Here is a 20,918-nt window from a genome sequence, read left to right as displayed (position 1 = left end):
CATAAATTAATCTATATAGAAAATATAAATACACATTTATATTCAAATATCTTTTAATAATTGTAGTGACATACCTTTTTTTGCAGGGTATATTATTTTATATATTTTAAACCCAAACAGAGAAAAACTTATTTATTTCTGCATAAAGCAATAACTCCTTTGAGTTCATGTAATTATGAATTAAAAATGATGTTCAGTTTGGTTGAAATCAGTTTAGATTATGTTAAATTTAGACTATATCCAATTAAACAGGGGGTTGATTTAGATTTAAATGAGTTCATGTTATGTTAACTTTAGATTAAATCTGATTAAATTATGTTTAATTTGTTTTAAATCAGTTCAAATTATGTTAAATGTGGATGTTACGAGATTAAATGATGTTTAATTTGGTTTAAATTAGTTTAAAAGTAGATTAAATTATATTATATTTGGTTTAAATTAGTATAAATTATGTTCATTTTGATTAAATCAGATTAAATTATACTTGATTTGGTTTGTTTTTAATCAGTTCAGATTATGTTAAATGTAGATGTTAGGAGATTAAATTATGTTTTATTCGGTTTAAATCAGTTTACATTATGTAAATGACTGGAATGATGCAGTGCCCCCTTGTGGCCCTTCAAAATAGCTAATAATAAGATAAAATGGTAATTCCCATAACTTAACATGTCACATAGAACTGTCCAGGGTGTACCCCGCCTATCGCCCTATGTCAGCTGAGATTGGCGCAGCACCCGTGCTGTGGCCCTCTGCTGGAGGATAAAGCGGTAGATGATGGAACATCTCACATAATTGAATGAAGCACAGCTCTCTCTCCTCCTCCTGTGAATAAAACACGACGGTAAACTTTCATTTCAGAAAACTTTATTTGACAAATTATTCAGCAAAACGTAAAATAAGAGCTATGGTTGAGTTTCTGACGCGTTTGTTTGGCAAAAACTGAGACAATTTATACTCTTTCACCATCAACCTCTGACTGCAGGGATGTTTGTATTTAAAATATTTAACTGTTGTCAGCGGCACAGAGAGCTTCAAATCATGAGTTTATCTTTTTTACGTTCCAAAGCAACATAAACACGTCACAAAGTGTCACACGTTCAAAACATAAGACCAATAAATAATCAAGTACGAACAAAACTCCAGTTCAGTTTCATTCTAACCTTTTTGTCTTCTTTAAACGAGCTGATTCACAGGGAGGGGGCGTGTCTAAAGAGGGCTATACAGGGGCAGAACAACAGCTCCGACATAGGCTACCAAGATGGCCGCCACTCGTCAAAAGCTATGCTACATTTACCATTAATAGCACTTTTGTCATATTTGTTTTACAGTAAATCAGTCACACTCACAGTGTGATCACACATGTAACTTTCGCTACAATGCCGCAAAGTTACAAACTGCTATCGTGAAGTTACGAACTGCTGTTGTGAAGTTGTCGTGAAGTTACGAACTGCTGTTGTGAAGTTGTCGTGAAGTTACGAACTGCTGTGGTGAAGTTGTCGTGAAGTTACGAACTGCTGTTGTGAAGTTGTCGTGAAGTTACGAACTGCTGTTGTGAAGTTGTCGTGAAGTTACGAACTGCTGTTGTGAAGTTACAAACTGTGGTCGTGAACTCGTCTGCCAGGTTTTTCTTGTAGAAGGTCCAGTGTGTCAGAAGTAGTGACAACTAGTGGTGAGGCTGCAGATTACAACAGAGGACTCCGCTGTGAACCCTTCTCTTTCCCAGGAACAGATTACAGAACTACGGTGGCCTTCACAGACCACAAACAAGCACGTTAGAGTTGTTCGTCAGCTCATGAGGTTTTTGTTTATTCATTTTCTTAACAGCAGACTTTTCTTCCTCGTTTGCTCCAGTTTGTTCGTCCGTTTGTGCTACTACAGAAGCATGGCGACACAAAATGGCGGCCTCCTTTAGCCTCATGTTCGTATATAAGCTACAAACAAGAAATAATCTTTATTTTGAAAGTGATAACACACTCACAAACATTGAATTTCTGCCAATAAATCAGACAAAAACGACACAGTGGACGTTTAAATGTGTCTTTGTTCTGATTGTTGTTTTAATGTCACTCACCTGAGTTCACCTCTGTGTTTTATTATAAAATAAATGCATGTCCTTTATTTGAATCGTCGCGTCTGACTGCGTCTCCCGTTTCTCTGTCTCTGTGGACGCAGCAGCTACTCGTTGCCACTGTCCTCCGTGTCCTCGTCCCCGTCCTCTCTCGGTCTGTCTCCGTTTCTTTCCGGGTAGTTGAGGATCTGTCTGTTGGCCTGCACGACGAACTTCTGCTGCTTGTAATACACCTTTAACACGCCCTTGATCAGCACGAACGCGATGCCCCCCTGTGGAGAGAAGGCCACAGTGCAGCGTCAGTGACGAGCCAGTCTTTGGACTTTTTTGTTGTTTACGTGAGAAAATTGACCCCAAAAATCGTAAGTTCAAAATAATCAGCCTAGAAGTACAGCAGACATTTTAACATAATTACCACTTTTCCAGGAGAGGGCGCTGTGAGTGCAGTGGTGTTGTTGTGCTGTAGCGTAAAGTTTGCGATGAAAACTCCTGATAACGATGGAAAAACTTTAACATTTAGCCCTGAGGAAGTCAACATAATGAAGGGCGTTCAAAGAAGAACTTTCTTGTCGTTTCTTTTTTGCGTTTAACTCTAGCTAGCTCCCCCTATAGTTTGGGAGGTACATATTTTTATGACACCACTGTAAACATGCATCCATTCATGGTCCACCTCTTTATCCTCACTGTTGTAAAAACTCAAACCTGGAAATGATGTTTTCAAACGTCTTTTTTTTGTACACAAACTTAAAATGATTCCGTGATTTCTTTGTTTTTATGGAGCAAAGAAACCAGAAAACGTGTGTGTGTGTGTGTGCGTGTGCGTGTCATGAAACAAATCCCTGTTTTTGAGCTCCTGATTCTGAGGACTCTGGCTGGTTCCAGTGGAGACCTGGAGACTCCAGTGGAGACCTTCACAGTGACTCTGAAATCTGACTTAGCTCAGTACAAACATCATAAAGGATAATGAGCTGGATGAAGAAAGTATTCACCAGTAGGGTGCGCTGCAGGCTGGAGTTGACGCGCTGGAACAGGATTTTTCCCACCAAGCTGGCGATGGAGGGAAAGATGAGAGCGCCGCACAGAGTCCTGGACACAGAGAGGTGGTCTCCTACTCCGGAGCCGTCAGCGGGGACACGAGGACGATAACGACTGTTTCCTGAGATAACACACACACACACACACACACACACAATAAACAGAGAGAAACTAGACAAAAATAATATAAAAAAATCTGATTTAAATATCAAAATAGACTGAGAAAAGGAAAACATTAGAAATATCTGAATTGTTTTTTAAATTGAAGTGAGAATGAACATTTTGATGAATGAATTAATGTTGATCTGCGTTTGTCAAACATGGAAATGATGATTGTCTCAAAGGTTTGAATGATTTCTTTGTTTTATGGAGCCAAGAAACCAGAAAGATTCAGTTTTAATTATTTCAAAACGCTCAAACTGATTCACTGATCATCAAAATAGTTAATTCATCGATTAAGTGTCGTGTCCCTGACAACGATTTAGTAGAAACCAGCAGGTTTTGTCTCGTGGACATTTTGTGCTTCAGAGTCCACGTACCTGAAGGGAGATAGTGTTTAAACGAGTATTTCTGCCACAGCCTCACGATATAATCCTCCCAGCGGATCATCTTCCCCAGGACCAGCACCACAGGGATTGTGGGTAAACCCATCAACAGGAAGAGTGGGTCGGCTCGCTCCATCACGTACAGGCCCTTCTTATGACCCACAACCTGCATGACGGTCACGGCTCCGTATGTCACCGCTGACCAGTACACGGTCCCGGCCACCACACCGACTGCAGCGAAGGGACTGGCTCGAGACAGCGCTCTGTCCACCTGCTCCAGGAAAAACACCAGAGGACCTGAACACAGACACAGCACCCGTGAGTCACAGTCCACACACACACACACACACACACACACACACACACACACAGTGTCACTCACCCATCTTGGGGAAGGTGACGTGATACTCGGTGCCGCACTGTGGACACGACACGGCTCCGCCGCTGTTTCCTTTCTGCTTCTCGTCCAGCCAGCGCTGAAGACACGACTGGTGGATCCATTTGGTGCAGCCTTTACACCTGCAGGGACTCACCCACTCTGCACTGTGGTCGTCTCTCTCTGTGGCAAAACACACCCAGCAGTGTCTGCACGCGCACACACACACCAGAGACATAAAATTAACAAAAATGACCATATAATTTAAAAAAATGACAGACTTCCTGTTTCAGAAGATGGATTTCCTCACACCGACCTGTCACACACGTCACACACTGAATGTGGTACCTGTAGGCCTAACATTTTCCAGTGGGCTGACTTTAGGAGGCGCTGTTGAGCCACTGTGTGACACGACTCATGGCTAACATTGATCGAATACAATATAAATGATCATTTTAGCAACCTTTTATGAGTTTCCATATATTATATGATACATTAAAAGAATACAGCAAATATAGTTTAAAACTAAAATAAAGTTAAACCTACTTTGTTAAACCTGTTTTTTTGGTAATAAAATCAAGTTTTCTGATTTTTCAGTTTCTTAAATGCGAATATTTTCTGGTCTCCTTGAACAAAGAAATCATTAACAACTGTATCATTTTGGTTTGTGGACATTTTCTGAACTAAACGGACCTTAACGAGTATTTGAGTAATCATTAGTGCTGGTTATTTATGGTCATATTTTGATAATTTTACGAGGAAAAGCTTTACTGTATAGTTGCGGTTTTATAAATTCTTATAAAGGGCAGAGCTGATGAAGAATCCACCTTTTATTTGAGGAAACAGAGAAGCTAAAGTTACAAAAAACATTACTTGGTTATTATAATTATCATATTCTGTGGACCTTGACCTTTGACACGCACACACACGTCTTACTTCTCAGGCTGCTCCTCAGAAACAGACATGACGGCCGTGAAGCGACTCTTTCTCCCCGAGATGTTTTCATGAAATCATCAGACGCAGAAAACACCTGTGAAATAATAAAACACACACGTGGACGGAGCTTTTTAGGCAACAGTTTGTGACGTATCTGTCAACATAAACATGTGTAACCATGTGTAACACAAACATTTCTTCACTTTGAAATCACTGGTTTATATGAAGTTGCTGAAACAAGATAATAACGGCTTGTGTACATGTTTCAAATCATTTCATGTAGCCAAAGTATATGTAAAATGTGTTTGTAAAGACTTTTCTGACCCTTTTAAAGATAACAAAATAGAAATACCAGTGAATAATTACAAATAACAAATACAAGTTCTGATGGACCACATTTGAAATATACAGTAGCAACAGCAATTTTCCTTGAATATTTCCAAGAGTATAAATAGCAGAATCATTTTTACATGGTAGCTGTAAAGTCCTGAATGAGTCAGGCATTTAAAAAATATATGTGTTGATGAAATAAACCAAAAAATAAAACAGTAAATTGGGTAACAATGATTCAGCATTTTCAAAATAATCTTTGAGAGTGAAAAGGGAAACAAAAATATAAAAGATATTACTAATGGCTCCACAAAAACGTATTAATTACAGTATAACATGTTAACTGTAGGTTAGAATTTATCATATGATGTAATTTTGATAAATTAAAAGTCTAATTTTAGATCCTACATCGTACTTTAAATCCCACTCATATAATGTGAATATTTAAGGTCTTAGCAAAGTTTAACAGTTATACAGTTTAACTGTATATTATGTAACATGGAGTAAAACGCATTACATGTGAGCTAAAGGGCAGAAGTGGCGTAAATATCACCCTGTACTTCCCAGCACTCCTTCTTTCCTACTAACAGAAACCGATAGCAGAAGTTAAATAACCGTGGATGTTTGTAACATAATCTTTCCAGAGTTAACAGACAGTTGCTGGAACTCAGGAAACGCTTTAATGTGAGTGTTTGTGTGTGTAATTTCAGGTGAAATCACCTGCTGTGACCTCAAAAACAAACCTCTGTGTGCTAACAGGAGCTAGCCTGTCAACTTTAGCTACACTTTTTCTTTTTTTTAGCTTTAGCTAATTTAGTACACTCAGATTGGTAGATTATCCGCTATTAACGCCGTCATTTACTGTGGCGTCTTAATGAAACTCGTGTCACAACAGCACGTACCTGGAAAACAACCGTTAATCCACATTTACTCAGTTTACGATCTTAAATCCGGGCTTTTCTGTGTGTTTATGCTAAGAACGTTTAGCAGACTCTCTGACAGACACAAAAGTCCCGCCCACTCTGGCTGTCAGGCGGCTTTTTGATTGGTTGAAGTGTGTGAGTGATCACTGATGCATTCATGGTACAAGATAACGGTGGGAAATTTGGTCCTCAGGCGTGAAAAATAATACCACCATCTTCATTTGCGGTGATGTTCAAATATGATAATAATAACAATAATAATAATAATGATAATTAATTACAATAATTACGACTTATTAAACACAGTTACAAAGTGGTTTTTCATAACAAATCAATATTTAACATAATATGTATAATAATACCAGTACAAAAAAAGCCCATTTCCTGCCACTTGGCAAATAAAAAATGTATATAAGTAAGTCATAAGTATGAGATAGTTAGTCATGATTACGATATAATAAGTCATTATAGGATGACTTATTATCTCATAATAATGAGATACTTTCTCATAACTATGACTTACTTTCTCATAACTATGACTTGCTATTTCATTATTAGGATATAGCAAGTCATATTTATGAGAATTATGACTGTGATGATTAAGACTTGACATATGTTATCATGAGATAGTTTCTCATAATTATGACACATTTAAGAGAGAATATGTAATAATTCTCATAAATATGACTTACTATCTCACAATAATGAGATAGTGAGTCATATTTATTATTTATTTATAGTGAGTCATATATATATACATATACATATGTATATATATATATATATATATATATATAATTTTTCAATTGGTGGAAATGGGCCTCATTATATGGTAAACATATATCTATACATAAAATAAAATACATTTTACTATGACAAAGACTAAAGACTATTGATGGAATAAAAACAAAAAGAATGTGTTAGATTTGTCACTCTTCTGCTGTCTGTTTTATATAAAGTTGGTTCAAAATGCGTAGTTCACGTGCACTCGGATTTTCCTGCTTCGACACTCTTTGTTGAGTTTTACAGTGTGTTGGTTGCTATAGAAACGCGGCTAGTTTAAGACTCTGCTGCAATCACCGTTGGAGAAATGAGGTCACGTGCTTTGAACTGTCCAATCAGAGACAACAGGACGTCTTTAAGTGAAGAAGTTTATCCCAGTATGAGCTTTCTTCTGCTCTGTAAGGTTTTTTTTTACTGGCTACACTACTAAAACATAAATAAATAAGTCTGAAGGAGTAATATTGTTTCTCTTATGGTAAGAGCGAATGTATTGTTATTATTATTATTATTATTATTGTTAGTAGTAGTAGTATAGTAGTAGTAGTAGTAGAGTTCGTAGTAGTAGTACAAATGTCTTCATTATGTCGTGAAAAAAGAGCCACTTTAAACTCATTAATTGGGAGATAAGCTAATAGAAAAGCTAAAAGGAAACTGATGAAGACCAGTTAGCTTATGTGGGGCAGAATTATATCCACGAAAACCGAGCCCTTTCCCCACTATTTACACTCCTTAAACGCAGTTACTGCTTCGTAAAACAATTTCCACAAACAAAGTGCGATACATGACTTCTTAGCCAGTGAGGCTGCTGTCAAGGTTAGCTAAAGACTAACACATTAAGACACATTAGCTAAGGCTAATGTGTTTACCTCTTGTCTCTGTTTCTCCTCCTACTAAAAACTGGATTATTCGATTTATAATAGCACGAATATACGGCCGAATTTTAGTATACAGCATGTTAATCACGGGTGTTTTAAGTTGCAAGTCGTAGCGAGTAGTAGTTGTGTTGATTTGTACTGATGTAGTTTAAATTAGAGCTATTGTAAACTGGATCAGGTAGGTTAAGTTTTTTTTTTCCAATAATATTTGATCTAAACAACTTCTAAAACCTTACTTATTTATTACTTTGTCATTAGTATTTTGGCTGTGACGTATAGTAATTGTAAATTAGTCTTCCAGTATCTGTAAATGTGCTGGACTACACATGTTTCCATTTTATTTATTTTGTGACTGGGTATGGGATTAAGTTCTTTGGGTTCACACCTGGGTTGGCATAAGTATTTGATTAATTGATCATTCACTTGATTACAAACAATTTAACAGTTTTCCCCACTGCTGGTTTTTGTAATCTTATATTCTTATCTCATTCTATTTTATCTTGGGTTTAACCTGTAGCACCTTTAATAGAGATTTTAATAATAAAAAGTACATTACAAATAAAATGTATTGTTATTTTTATTACGGACAGTCAAAATTGTGGCTTTTTATCAGAACTATCTTGTTAATTTAACCTTTAATCTAATAATTTAGGTTATTTAACTGGCATTTCTGTGTCTGTCTTATAATTTTTATTTAATCAAATAATTTTGACTTTTTAACCTCAGAATTTCATGACTTTGATTTATAATCTTATATATTTACCTGCTAATTCTGTATTCAAAAAAGAAATCTCAATCATGCTAAATTTTATTGAAATCTTATTGTGAGCAGTTACATTTTTTTTTGCCCACAGAGGAAAGCGATGAGACATCGGTCAACTTCACCTCCGCTTCATGTCCACGTCAGTGACGACACACCGGTCCATGTGCACATAAAGAGTCTCAGAAGGAGTCCAAACAAAACACAGCAGGTTACACAATGGATTGTTTTTCATTCTCTAATATCATAATATTTTGACGTTATTAGTTATTTTTCCACATTTGTTGTTTTTAAAGGGGAAGATCAAAACAGACACAGGAAGTCTCCGTCCCACAGCCACGGTCAGAACCCGCGTGCCATGGATTCCCCCGGGTAAAACCTCCATACGTGACTCGGCGTTCAAGTGGGAGGTAACGGCTCTTAAAAAGGACAATTAGGTTTCCTGCCAGGATGTTGTCACTGAACAAAGTGTCATGTGCACCCAAGGGTCTGACACACCGCCTCGAGATTGTACCACCACTTCCAGAACCAGAACCAGCATCAGAGACCCAACATTCTCCGCTGCGATTGGCTGACCTGGCAACAGACGAGGAGGATGAGCAGGGGGAGGGACTACACGGACGAATCAGCCAGTACGAGAGGAAGATTGACAGTTTAATGACAGAAGTTGGCTCTCTGAAGAATGAGGTCGGTTGCTTTAATTTAGGACTCCACATTTTAAAGTGACGTTCTGCTGTTTTTTAGTGTCATGACTGTAATAGCTCCTCAAAATATGCTACAGGACGTTCATGATAGGCAACGGAAGTTTATTTGTATAGCGCCATTCTTACACAAGGCAATTCATAGTGCTTTACAGAAGCAAGTAAATACATTGGAAATTAAAACAAAATTTAAATATTTAAAAAAAAATCAATTATAGAAATAAAAACAATTTAAAACATTAAGATTTTTTTAAATCAAGCAGACAAAGACTTTTTCATCTGTTCTGTGTTTGCACAGAATGATAGTCATTTACACGCAGAATATAATTTAACTTCTGATCCCGACATCACACGCTTTGCTGTCAAGCACAAATAACGGTCGTAAAGCTGTAGTACGTAACTTAAAAACATGAAAAAAGTCTCTCAAATTCAAACCATTGTCAAATGAGTTGAGACAATGTTGATCCAGGCCATCGGCACCCAGTGACGCAGTCTCACAGTAGAATAAAATAAAATGGATTCATAAACAATAAGTACTAGTACTTTATTACGACAACCCACAGGTGACCAAAGTGCTTCACAAAATAAAAGCATTACAAATGAACCATGATGGAAATTAAAGTTTAAATTAAATTAAATTAAATTAAATTAAATTAAATTAAATTAAATTAAAACACACCACAATAAATACAATTATAAATAAATACATTTGAGACCAGTTAAAATTTCAGTTAAATAGGCCGTTTATTTTAAATTTATTGAATTTAAACCTTTAACAAACGTTAAAGGTTTAAATTCAGTTCTAAAACACACTGGTAGAGTTGAAATATAAAATATAAAAGTAAAGCTGCAAACAACATGCATCGTAATGTATGAAGAAAGTGAAGAGGTGGAGTAATGTGAGGTAACGCCACATGATGCTGTCAGGTAAAACAACACAACCTATATTATATCTTAATAAATGGCTTTTTTTTTACATGTATCTAAGGACTAAAGTGTCTCTGTGTGTGTGTGTGTGTGTGTGTGTGTGTGTGCGTGTGTGTGTGTGTGCGCGCTCACCTGCGTGTGTGTGTGTGTGTGTGCGTGTGTGTGTGCGTGTGTGTAGGTGGAACTCCGTAAGAAGGCGCAGCAGCTGGAGCGTCAGTCGGAGCGGCTGAGTGCGTCGAAGCGAGTGATCGCGGAGCAGGAGGAGGAGCTCGCCGAGGTCACCAAGGACCTGGTGGAGACGGAGAGGGAGAACTCGCGCCTACGCCAGTCCATGGAGAAGATGCTGGAGGGGAGCGACGTCCACAGGTGCGCCACGTTACACGCGTCACAGGACATTTCTGACGTCTGTGAAGACTCTCACTGTCTGCACAGCTGCTAAAGTAGTTAAAAATATTATATTCATGTTTTTGACGTATTCAGGTTCAGTTTTATGTAACAAACACGTAAAACTATGAAGATAGAAATGTATAAAATGTGGAAAGAGTGTGTCGTAGTTTTCTTGTTCTGGTGTAAACAGTCACAGTCTATTTAATGCAGTGAAGTGAACAGAATGATGTGTGACGTCATGAATCACTGAACCCTTGTCTCGTCCTCGCAGACCGGACAGAACTCCTCAGGACAAAGACGCTCTGCTCAGGAAGCTGATGGAGGCCGAGGTGGACGGAGCGGCCGCCGCCAAACAAGTGTCCGCTCTCAGAGAGTCTGTTTCCAAACTGGGCGGAGCCACAGTGAGTGTTCACCCTGTCACAACGACGTAGTATTAACACGATGATGATGATGATGATGAGTTTTGTCTGGTCTGTGTTGATGAAGAGAGTGTCAGCTGCTGAGGTTTCAGGCCTGGATCATCAGAAGATGATGCTGCTGCAGAAACTGGAGACGTTTGAGAACACGAACAGAGCTCTGAGACATCTTCTCAGGGAGCAGTACGGATCCAAGGTATGAAGGGATGAATGAATGAATGAATGACTCAGGTATAAATCATGGCCAGATCCTTCCTTGGTGTCTGAAATGATATCAACAATTTATTTTCTTCCAATGATCGCTTGTTTTTCTTTTTCCAATAAACAAATCAAAACTAAACTTAAAAGCGAGCACAGTAGAAAACTGTTTGCCTCTTTCAATCGGCAACTTCTTACAAATAAAAATGAGACGTGGCTCCAACAAAGGTTTTATTTTGAGCATCTGAACCTAGTACAATTTTAACAAAGGTCACGCAGAGAGACTTAAAGCCTTAAAACCAGCACCACATCCATGAAACAACATGCTGGAAAAGGAGTAAGAAGAAGCTTAAGTTTATTTAATCCAAACCCTTTCTCCACTTTTTTACTGACTGATAATCATTGGGTGGCTTCTTCTTATACCTGATTTAAAAATGACAGTATATTTTGTGTCATGGTCGTGTCTGGACAGATTTGCTTCCACATACACACACACACACACACACACACACTGTCTCACATCACTGTGTGTGAACAGATGGAGTCAGTGCGACTGTCGGAGCAGAAGGACGATTTACTGAAGAGACTGGGAAACACGGAGGCCGACAACGCTGTGAGTTTCTTTAAATTCAGTTTTATTATGCACTGCCTGGCCAAAAAAAAAGTCTCCACCTGGATTTAACTAAGCAAATAGGTTAGAGGTTGCTGCAGTTGGTCAGGTCTAGGTTCAGCAACATTATGTGTCCAAAGAATGAGGTCAGCTGACTACCTGAATATAATGAATGACCAGATTATTCCATCAATGCATTATTTTCTTCCCTGATGACATGGGCATATTCCAAGATGCCAATGCCAGGATTCATCAGGCTCAAAATGTGAAAGAGTTGTTCAGGGAGCATGAGACATCAGTTTCACCACAGAGTCCAGAGCTTAACCCCACTGAGAACCCCTGGGATGTGCTGGAGAAGGCTTTGCTCAGTGGCCCGACTCTCCCATCATCAATACAAGATCTTAGTGAAAAATGAATGCAACACTGGATGGAAATAAATCTTGTGACATTGCAGTAGCTTATGGAAACAATGCCACAGTGAGGATCCGTCTGTCAGGACACGAGAGTTTTTTAATCTTCTCAGTGTGTGTGTTTCTCGTCTCATGTGATGAAACTTGTTTTTCAGCTTCTTGTGGTGAAACTTCAAGAGAGAGAGAAAGAGGTCGATGAGCTCTCCAGACTCCTGGACACGGAGAAGGTGCTGTGAGCTTTTTATTTTTAGTATATTTGTGTGTCAGGGATGATTCTAAACTAAAGCAGTGTCTTCATCTTTTCACTGAGATCCAGGACAATTCCAAGAGCACGGTTCATTTGTCCAAGAGTCTGGAGTCGACACGAGCTCATTTACAAGGGCAGCTGCGCAGCAAAGAGGCCGAGAACAACCGACTCGTTGTTCAGATAAAGGTCAGTTTTCACTTGTTATGTCTGTCGGAGCCAAAGTGAAACAGGTTATATTAAATATAGGAACTAAACATTGCCCTGGGCAGGTGATCCGTACGCAAGCAAAACCAAAAAAAGCATTTGCTTAGCCTCTACAATGTCTCATATAATAATAACAATCATGATATTAATGATCTGTAAAGTCAGGTGACTCACTAAACTGTGCAGAGTCGACTTTGACGTCGTTTGGATACGAAATGCAAGAGATATCAGTAGAAATGTGACAGATATATATCACAAAACGAGCCACTGCCGCCTCATCTCAAGTCTGTTGTTATTTGTTATTCTTCTTATTATTATTACTATGTCATTATTTCAATATCTGTGTTTATGTTTGCTGTACAAGTAGAAGTGACCAAATACACCAAAAAAATACAGAAAATATGAAAATACACACAATAACAGGCACATTTGATCATGCACTGCACTAGCAACAACAATAATAATCTAATCTAATCTAATAATATTCTGGACAAACTGCCCTGTACGGTGGAACAATAAAGACCATTAAACAATATACAAACAGCATAACCTCAAAAATGAATAAAAACAAGCAAATTGAAAAAAAATTTAACGTGTTTTATTCCCTGCAGGGTCATTTATTTTGAGTAACATGGTCTGTCCCAAATATAAAATAATCTAAAACACTGTAGAAACAAACCAGTCAAATTTAAAAACAAATCAACCAGAGAAGTTAAAAAACATCAGAATATTAAAATACCCAGAAATAAAATTACACTGTAAAAACAGACCAATACAAATGAACTGTTACCAGAAGCCAGAGCTGAGTTAAAATCTGAGTTATAATCTGAGTTATTCTACAGTCAGTGTCACCTGTTGTTCAGACTGTTTTTTCCTGCGAGGTCAGAACCTGGAGCGAGTGGCAGAGCGTCAGAAAGTGGAGCTGGAACATCTGAAGGAGCAGCTGACGAGGCAGAAGCAGCAGGCGAGCGCTGACCGAGACGCTCTGAAACGAGCCACGAGAACCCAGAAGCAGAGAGCGGAGCGCTGCCAGGACACCACGGGACAGCTGAGCGTCCAACTCCTGGACATGGTGAGACTCGGGAAGGACATTTTACAGTCGATCGGTCTACTACTGTTTAACACTAATTATATTTGTACATTTGTTTAATTAAAGTATAAGATGTGTATTTTCCTCCTCATTATTAGTAACTTGAACAAATGTTAAAAGACAATGAGAGAGAGAGTAGTGTATGGAATCCCAAAAGGGTCACATTTCGTCTGTGTAAATATGAGCGTAAAAAGTGTAGACATGGGTCATTGAAAGTGCTTGAATTTTGTGCAAGTTGATATTAAGGTTGAAGTCTCCCTTGTTTGTTACGACGCCACCTACTGTTTCACACCCTGCATTGCTTGATGTACGTAGACGAGGCGACGCAGGACAAACGTCGAGTCATAATTACTGTCCACTGTCTGGAAAGTCCTGGAAAATCCTTGAATTTGATGTGAAACCAGGGTGCGGGAATCCTGTTTAACGCAACGTGATTACGCAAATGAAATGTGACCCTTTTGGCGTTCCATAGTAACGCAGATTCCAAGGTGTGTTGAGCTTATGGATGCATTCAGTGAACCTCGTAAATCTAATAACTCTGTGTGTGTCTCAGAGTGGATTATTCTGATTAAACACTGTTTTTACGTCAGTGGAAATTCAGAATGATTTTAATCACATTGTAGAACATTTGCACACGTTACCATAGCAACCAAAATAACATTATATATATACTATTTTGTCTTCATTAGGAGAAGCAGTTGACTGAAGCTCTGTCCACAGCTGAAAGTTGGCAAAGTCTTCACACACAACAGGTGAAAGACAAGAGTAAACTGGAGATGGAAGTGTCGCTGCTCAACAGGTGTGTGTCGCCCCCTACCTGCCACACACACACACACACACACACGTGTTAGCGTCGCTAACTAAAATAATCCAAGGACTAGATTAAAATGGCATAGTGACAGTCGCTACGGTAACACCACTTGGACAAACTACATAATAATTAAGCATTATTACTATTTTTTCCTAATTTCCGGTTGGCAAACAGCTGTTGGGTGCATTAACGCCACCTTGTGGACTGGAATGTAAAACCACTCTCATCCTGAAATAATAAGGCAAAAAAAACATGTTGACTCTCTATCATGGTCCAAACATCATGTAGGATATTTAATAAAAGTTTAAGAAAAATAACTCTAACCACACACTGTGTTTATGCAATAATTCTTCAAATAAAGTGTTTCAGTGATAATCAGGTGAAAAACCATTAAACATCTTTTATTGTGATTTTTTATTGTATTCTGGTTTTTCTAAACCACTAATGTCTGAAACCTGGTCGTTCTGTCGCGTCACAGTCGTATTTCAGAGCTGACGGAGCAGATTCGCAGCGCAGAGGATAAAAGTCGTCTGGAGAGAGAGACTCTGCTGGACCGACTGCACGTCCTGACCACGGAGAACACGGCAGCCAAACTGGACAACCAGGCTCTGAAGGTGAACATAAACCCCACCAAACCATGTCCTGCTACTCCGTCCTCTTCACTTATAGACTCAGATTACGTCAGGAGGTTGACGTGTGCGTTTGATTTGCTCTGTGTCAGGTCTCAGCGACCACGGTGGACGAGAAGCTGCTGGTGTCTCAGTCTGAGCTGCAGCAGGTCAGAGCTTCCATCAGGCAGTATGAAAGTCTGCTGGACAGCTACAAGATCCAGGTGTGGAGAAGGAGTACATCTATACATACAGTATATGTATATTTCTATAGATATATACAGTAATAATGTAAATAACATTAACACTCTTTCAAAGCCTTAGACAAATGAACTGATGAATGAAAATGAATGACAAAAAATTACAATTCACAAAACAAATTGTGAAACACTTTTACAAATCCCCCAAAATGTTTTTACTAAATTAAAAATTTAAAACGTTTTACATATCCCACATAAACAATTTTACAAAATTTGAGACAAATTTAAACTTTACAAAATAAATTCACTAAACACTTTTATAAATGGAAATCTAAAATGTAAATTTGCCTCATCTTCCCCTTAATATTGAGAGGCAAAAAAAGGTGTTAATGAAGTGGCTGAGTCATGCACTAAAAGTGTTTATTAAGCACCAAAAAAAGGACAGTACAATATTTAATTACATTACAGCTGTTGCACATTATTTCATATTCAGATTTTTTTTTTCCAATTTATTTGCATTAAACCAAGTTTTTATTACTTTTAAGTATTTTTTTTACACCATACAAAAGCATCTACACATTTTTTCCACAACAAAATAAAAATTAGTATCATCTGCAATGATGAAGAAGTTTAGCAACATGTTAGCTCGACCATTAATATATAAAAACATAAGAAGTTCTGGCTGTTATCCGTCGTCGTCCAGGTGGGGAAAACACGAGCCGAGGCCGACGACTTCGCCGCTCGTCTGGCTCGGGCGGAGCAGGTGGCTCAGGCCGTGCGGGGGAAACTGGACCAGGAGGTGGACGAGGTCCGTCGGGAGCTGCAGGGACGTCTGGCAGAGCTGGAACATCTGCCTGATGCTCTGCGCCGCGCCGAGCTGCGGCTGCAGGAGGCTCAGGACCGAGAGCGCGGTCAGGAGAGACGCAGCGCCGAGCTCGGCAACAACCTGACCGAACTACGCATGAAGGTCACGACACTTTCACGAGGGGTCAGGAGTGAGCTGTCAGTGTGATGTGAAAGTGTGTAACCTTTGTTTTGTGTGGTGTCAGGTGGAGACGCAGGGAAACCACATGGATCTGCTGAGACAGAAGAACAAGGTTCTGCTGGAGGAGAACAGACGGCTGCAGCAGCGAGTGGAGACTCTGGAAAAGTCAGTGACCGCCGCATTAGAAATAAGCCAAATATTCTTAAAATGATTTTTGATTTAAGAGAAAGAAGAGAAGAAACAGCTTAAAGCAAACTTTGCTTAAAATTACTGAAAAGAAATACATTTACACAGAAATACATACACTTTTAGACTCTAATGTTCCTCAAAATGAGGGGGAAAACAGACAAAAGTGTCCAGAATTGAAGAAATAACAGGCAAACAATATCATGTATTTAAAACTTGTTAATATTTGTTCTATTTCAAAACTTGCTTGACAAGATTATTTTTCTTTTTAGGCAAAGAAATAAGAACAGTTTCCCAGAAGTTGGGTTTCTTTGACTTTGTTCAGTGTATGTTGATGGTTTCTTGTGTGTGTCTCTCTCTCTCTCTCTCTCTCTCTCTCTCTCTCTCTCTCTCTCTCTCTCTCTCTCTCTCTCTCTCTCTCTCTCGGCAGGACGTTGGAGGATTCCAGTGCTCAGAACAGCGAGCTGCTGTCAGTCCTCAGCAAGCGTGACGATGCCATTCACAGCAATCAGCTCCGCCTGGAGGAGAAAACCAGAGAGTGTTCCCTGCTGAGCCGAGGTCTGGAAGAGGCTCTGGACGACGCTCGACGACAGGTCTGACCGCGACCGTCGCACTGACCACGCCCACTTCGATAATTCCATCGTGAACTTTCATCGTAATGTGCAGAAAAAATAGCTGTCCTGTAACTGTGCTGTAACGTAAAAACTTAAAATGTAGGAATAAAAAATGTAGAAAAGAGGATTATACATGACATACAGACATTGACATTTTATATATACAGCGTGGTGGATTAATCGTGGGTAAATTGTTGCTAATGTACGTGAAGTGAATTTTTTGACACAATCAAATGAGAAGGTGAAGCTCGTAATGTGCAGGAGATTCGAAAAAATAGCTGTCCTGTAACTGTGCTGTAACGTAAAAACTTAAAATGTAGGAATAAAAAATGTAGAAAAGAGGATTATACATGACATACAGACATTGACATTTTATATATAAATGAAACAAAACCGATTTTTGGGTTAAATCTGGCCTATGATGGAAGAAATTGTCCGATAGCTCCACAACAACATATATTATCTCAAGGCTCTGTGCAGAGTAAGACAGAAACCTTTACAATAGAGAAGAGAAAACTCTGTGACAGAACCAGACTGAAACATGTGCAGCATCTGCCGAGACAGGTTGTGGTGAAAGGACAAATGGGGGACAGAGGGGAGGTGAGGTAGAGAACGTGAAATAAGAAGAGAAGTTATATAGATATTGGTAGATAGTTGTTTTCTACCTACGACCTGAAGTTTGTCACTGCAAAGTGAACGGGAAGCTTAAATAAGTTAGCCATTAGCGATAACTGTTCGTCACTCATTAATTAATATGCTGTGTCTTACATTTGTCTCCAGGTGTCGGAGAGCCGAGAACGTGCTTCCACCAAAGAACGCTCCACCCAGGCCAAGGTCGTGGAACTGGAGACGCAGCTCAGCAGAACCACGTCAGAAATCAACCAACTGCGACGTAGCAAAGAGGAGGTAAACGCCTTTAGCTCTTTACTCTGTGTGTGTGTGTGTGTGTGTGTGAAGTGTTAGCAGGTGTGTAAAGTGTGTGTGTGTGTGTGTGTGCGTGTGTGATGCTCAGGCGGAGCGGCGATACCAGAGTCGACTCCAGGACATGACGGATCGTCTGGAGCAGTCAGACAGCACCAACCAGAGCCTGCAGAACTACGTCCAGTTCCTCAAAGAGTCGTACACCAACGTGTTTGGAGACGTGGTGGTCAGCAGCTCCCTGCAGGCTCCTCCCTCTCCCATCTGACCGTCCCACCATCACACAATCAGGGTTATAACCAAACGAAAACCTGAAGGACCTGGAACATAGGAGCTGTGGTGGGTCAGAAACGCAGAATATTACCAAACCGTAAAAAGCCTCAGCGCTGCTCTCAAAACATGTCTCAACCAGAGAAGGAGAAAAATGAGAGACAGCGGTCGAGATGAGGTAAAACATAGAGCAGTTTCTCCCCAAACTTTATATTTGAGGACTGTCGTCACCCAAATCACAAAAAAGTCATGATAAATTACAGCCGTATGTGTAAAAACAAACCTCAACAAACGTTTCCACAGATGTTTGGTAAATTCATTAAAACTTGTTATTTAAAAATTATACACATAAAATCTCAAATAAAAGGTTTTTAAAATTCGGCAAAACTTGCTTGGGGACCCTAAAATCATGGCCTGCGATCCATCTGTGGGCCCCCGACCCACTTTTAATGAACCATTCACTCAGCAGTCTGGAGCAATGTGGGGTTAAGTGTTTCACTGAACTACCTATATGAATATTTTTTCCACTTTAAAGCATTAAAGGTTTATTCATTTTTATGTTTACGCATAAAAAAAAGTTACGTTTACATTTCCAGGGTGACCAAGACGTATTGTTTTATCGCAATCATCTGTGATGCTACGACCTCTGCGAGACTCTCGACAACAGCGTGGTGGATTAATCGTGGGTTAATTGTTGCTAATGTACGTGAAGTGAATTTTTTGACACAATCAAATGAGAAGGTGAAGCTCGTGTTCACAAAGACTTCCATTCAAACTAAGTTGTTTTTGCGACAAAAGGAGTTGCCCCCTGGTGGCTGTTCAGTATATTTTTTACTTCCAGAAATCCACGTCCACATTTTATAAATGGTCTGAGTTTTAATGAATACAAATACCCTGTTTTTCTTCTTTTTACAATATTTTCCCATGATTCCATGTCAATTACTTGTTTGACTAAACATCCGACAACAAATATCTTTGTGTTTACATAATTTTTTTAACTGTTAAGGATGTTATTTTTATTTTAAATCAAGCCAAAAATGACACATATTCCAACTCTGTCGTTAAAGCACAGGCCAAGTCTTTTTTTAATCAACTGTAACCATCAAAAAGATGCATTTTACTGTGTTTTTGTGTGCTATTTAATACAGAAACTATTCGTCATAGTATTCGTCATATATTTGTCTTATTTATACAGTTTTTATCTGAGTCGCTCATGACACAAACTTTGGTGCTTTTGACTGAAACAAAACTTGCACGTTTACATCATCACATACACACACACTGACTCCAGTGTATTTATTTTTTTATGTTTGTTTGTCTAATGCAGATGTTTTTTTCACATGATTCAAGTGTTTGTGTGTTTTCTTGACTCTGATTTTGGTTATTTTAATAAGAATAAAATTAAACACGAGCACAAATACTCGATTATTTCATGCTTAGTAAGCAAACACATTTTTTCTTTAAGAATTTATTTGATTAAAGTAAAAAAAAATACAAATATATGATATATCGGTACACACAATGTATAAACGAATAACGTTTATTATCCATTATAAATATTACGAGAATATGACCAAATAAACTAATAATGGCGTGGAGCCAGGTTTCGGCTTGTTCCGGCATTTATCGGTACTTCTCGTGTATCTGCAGAAGCTTACGTCACATTGAGGCGAGGAAAAAAATACATACATCCCCGAAGAGCGATCCGAGCTCTCGTCGTTCGTCGTCCATTCTCCTGGTTCAACCAAACCAACACTTCGTGCGCTATTTTTTATATAAAAACAAAACAAGGTAAGAAAACGCTTTTATTTTGACTGCGTTGCTGATTTTAAATAAAGTGTAAATACTGCTGCTCACGCTAACCTGCGCTGTTAGCGCCGTCCGTGTTATCTGTTTGCTGCTGCTGTGGCTAGGCTAGGCTAGGTTAGCTCCGCTCAGTTTAGCGGCTAGCTCCGCTCTGCAGCGTTAGCGAGCTGTGCTTTTGTTTTACGACATTTTAATAACGTAGACATAAAGAATAAACACAAATACATCTAAAACAGACACTTTTACTTGAGAGGACGTGTTGAAAACACTAATTTTAGCTTTGGCCACCCTCTTAAACACCGTTAGCGTTGCTTAGACACCCATCGACCTGCTTGCCATTCAAACACAACGGTTCAATGACAGATTCAGATGGGTTTTTTCTGTGCGTGTAGCAGCAAATAACACGAACATTTCCCTCCTGGAAAGTGAATTTAATGTTATAATTAGTGGATTTGTGAGGACGGAAGCTGCTGTCTGCTAGACGGTCCATTACTTGGCGATTAAATCGTCACTTTAATTTAATTGATTCCTTTTTAGAATTCAAAACGATAACAATCAGTGAAATTTTAATTTTACAGCGAGTAAATGTCACAGTATTTGTAAACGGGTAGCTTATGTAGTCGGTTGTATTAGCTTGTCAGCTATGGCAGGGAGTGAGGGAGCCGCCCAGTGCAGGAAAGACACTGTGTGGACATTCTG

General features: G+C 38.9%; 3 protein-coding genes across 8 annotated transcripts in view; 2 read left to right on the top strand and 1 right to left on the bottom strand.

Moving 5' to 3' along the window:
- Window positions 1-847: 847 nt before the first annotated feature.
- On the bottom strand, window positions 848-6,311 carry marchf5l (membrane-associated ring finger (C3HC4) 5, like). 3 transcript variants are annotated; one of them, XR_009233966.1, is made up of 7 exons: window positions 6,193-6,300; window positions 4,961-5,054; window positions 4,031-4,233; window positions 3,643-3,945; window positions 3,058-3,224; window positions 2,072-2,340; window positions 848-1,931 (listed from the first exon to the last, which is right to left on the bottom strand). XR_009233966.1 is itself a non-coding variant. In XM_058618265.1 (6 exons), the coding sequence occupies exons 2-6, from the start codon at window positions 4,987-4,989 to the stop codon at window positions 2,176-2,178; spliced, it is 867 nt and encodes a 288-aa protein (XP_058474248.1). In that variant the 5' UTR covers window positions 4,990-5,054; window positions 6,193-6,311; the 3' UTR covers window positions 848-2,175. The 3 variants fall into 3 exon arrangements, 1 of the variants encoding a protein (XP_058474248.1); XR_009233967.1 differs by having other exon boundaries at window positions 848-1,675; XM_058618265.1 differs by having other exon boundaries at window positions 848-2,340; window positions 6,193-6,311.
- A 1,028-nt stretch (window positions 6,312-7,339) lies between these two features.
- Window positions 7,340-19,564, top strand: odf2a (outer dense fiber of sperm tails 2a). The gene is made up of 19 exons (XM_058618192.1): window positions 7,340-7,471; window positions 8,726-8,842; window positions 8,928-9,041; window positions 9,118-9,318; window positions 10,438-10,625; window positions 10,918-11,047; window positions 11,133-11,258; window positions 11,799-11,873; window positions 12,436-12,507; window positions 12,597-12,713; window positions 13,618-13,803; window positions 14,511-14,620; window positions 15,111-15,246; window positions 15,354-15,464; window positions 16,144-16,407; window positions 16,490-16,590; window positions 17,042-17,204; window positions 18,006-18,131; window positions 18,238-19,564. The coding sequence occupies exons 1-19, from the start codon at window positions 7,469-7,471 to the stop codon at window positions 18,409-18,411; spliced, it is 2,514 nt and encodes an 837-aa protein (XP_058474175.1). The 5' UTR covers window positions 7,340-7,468; the 3' UTR covers window positions 18,412-19,564.
- A 508-nt stretch (window positions 19,565-20,072) lies between these two features.
- Window positions 20,073-20,918, top strand: part of sptan1 (spectrin alpha, non-erythrocytic 1) — a 34,441-nt gene continuing 33,595 nt past the window's right edge. For all 4 annotated transcript variants that reach the window (XM_058618183.1, XM_058618182.1, XM_058618181.1 and 1 more), the window contains exon 1: window positions 20,073-20,204. The gene's annotated coding sequence lies outside the window, so the exon portion shown is untranslated. The remainder of the gene's footprint in view (window positions 20,205-20,918) is intronic.

This window comes from Solea solea, chromosome 19 (genome assembly GCF_958295425.1).
Source record: "Solea solea chromosome 19, fSolSol10.1, whole genome shotgun sequence".
Taxonomy (NCBI): Eukaryota; Metazoa; Chordata; class Actinopteri; order Pleuronectiformes; family Soleidae; genus Solea; species Solea solea.
Note: the sequence above shows the minus strand (reverse complement) of the source record. Positions and strands in the feature narration are given on the sequence as shown.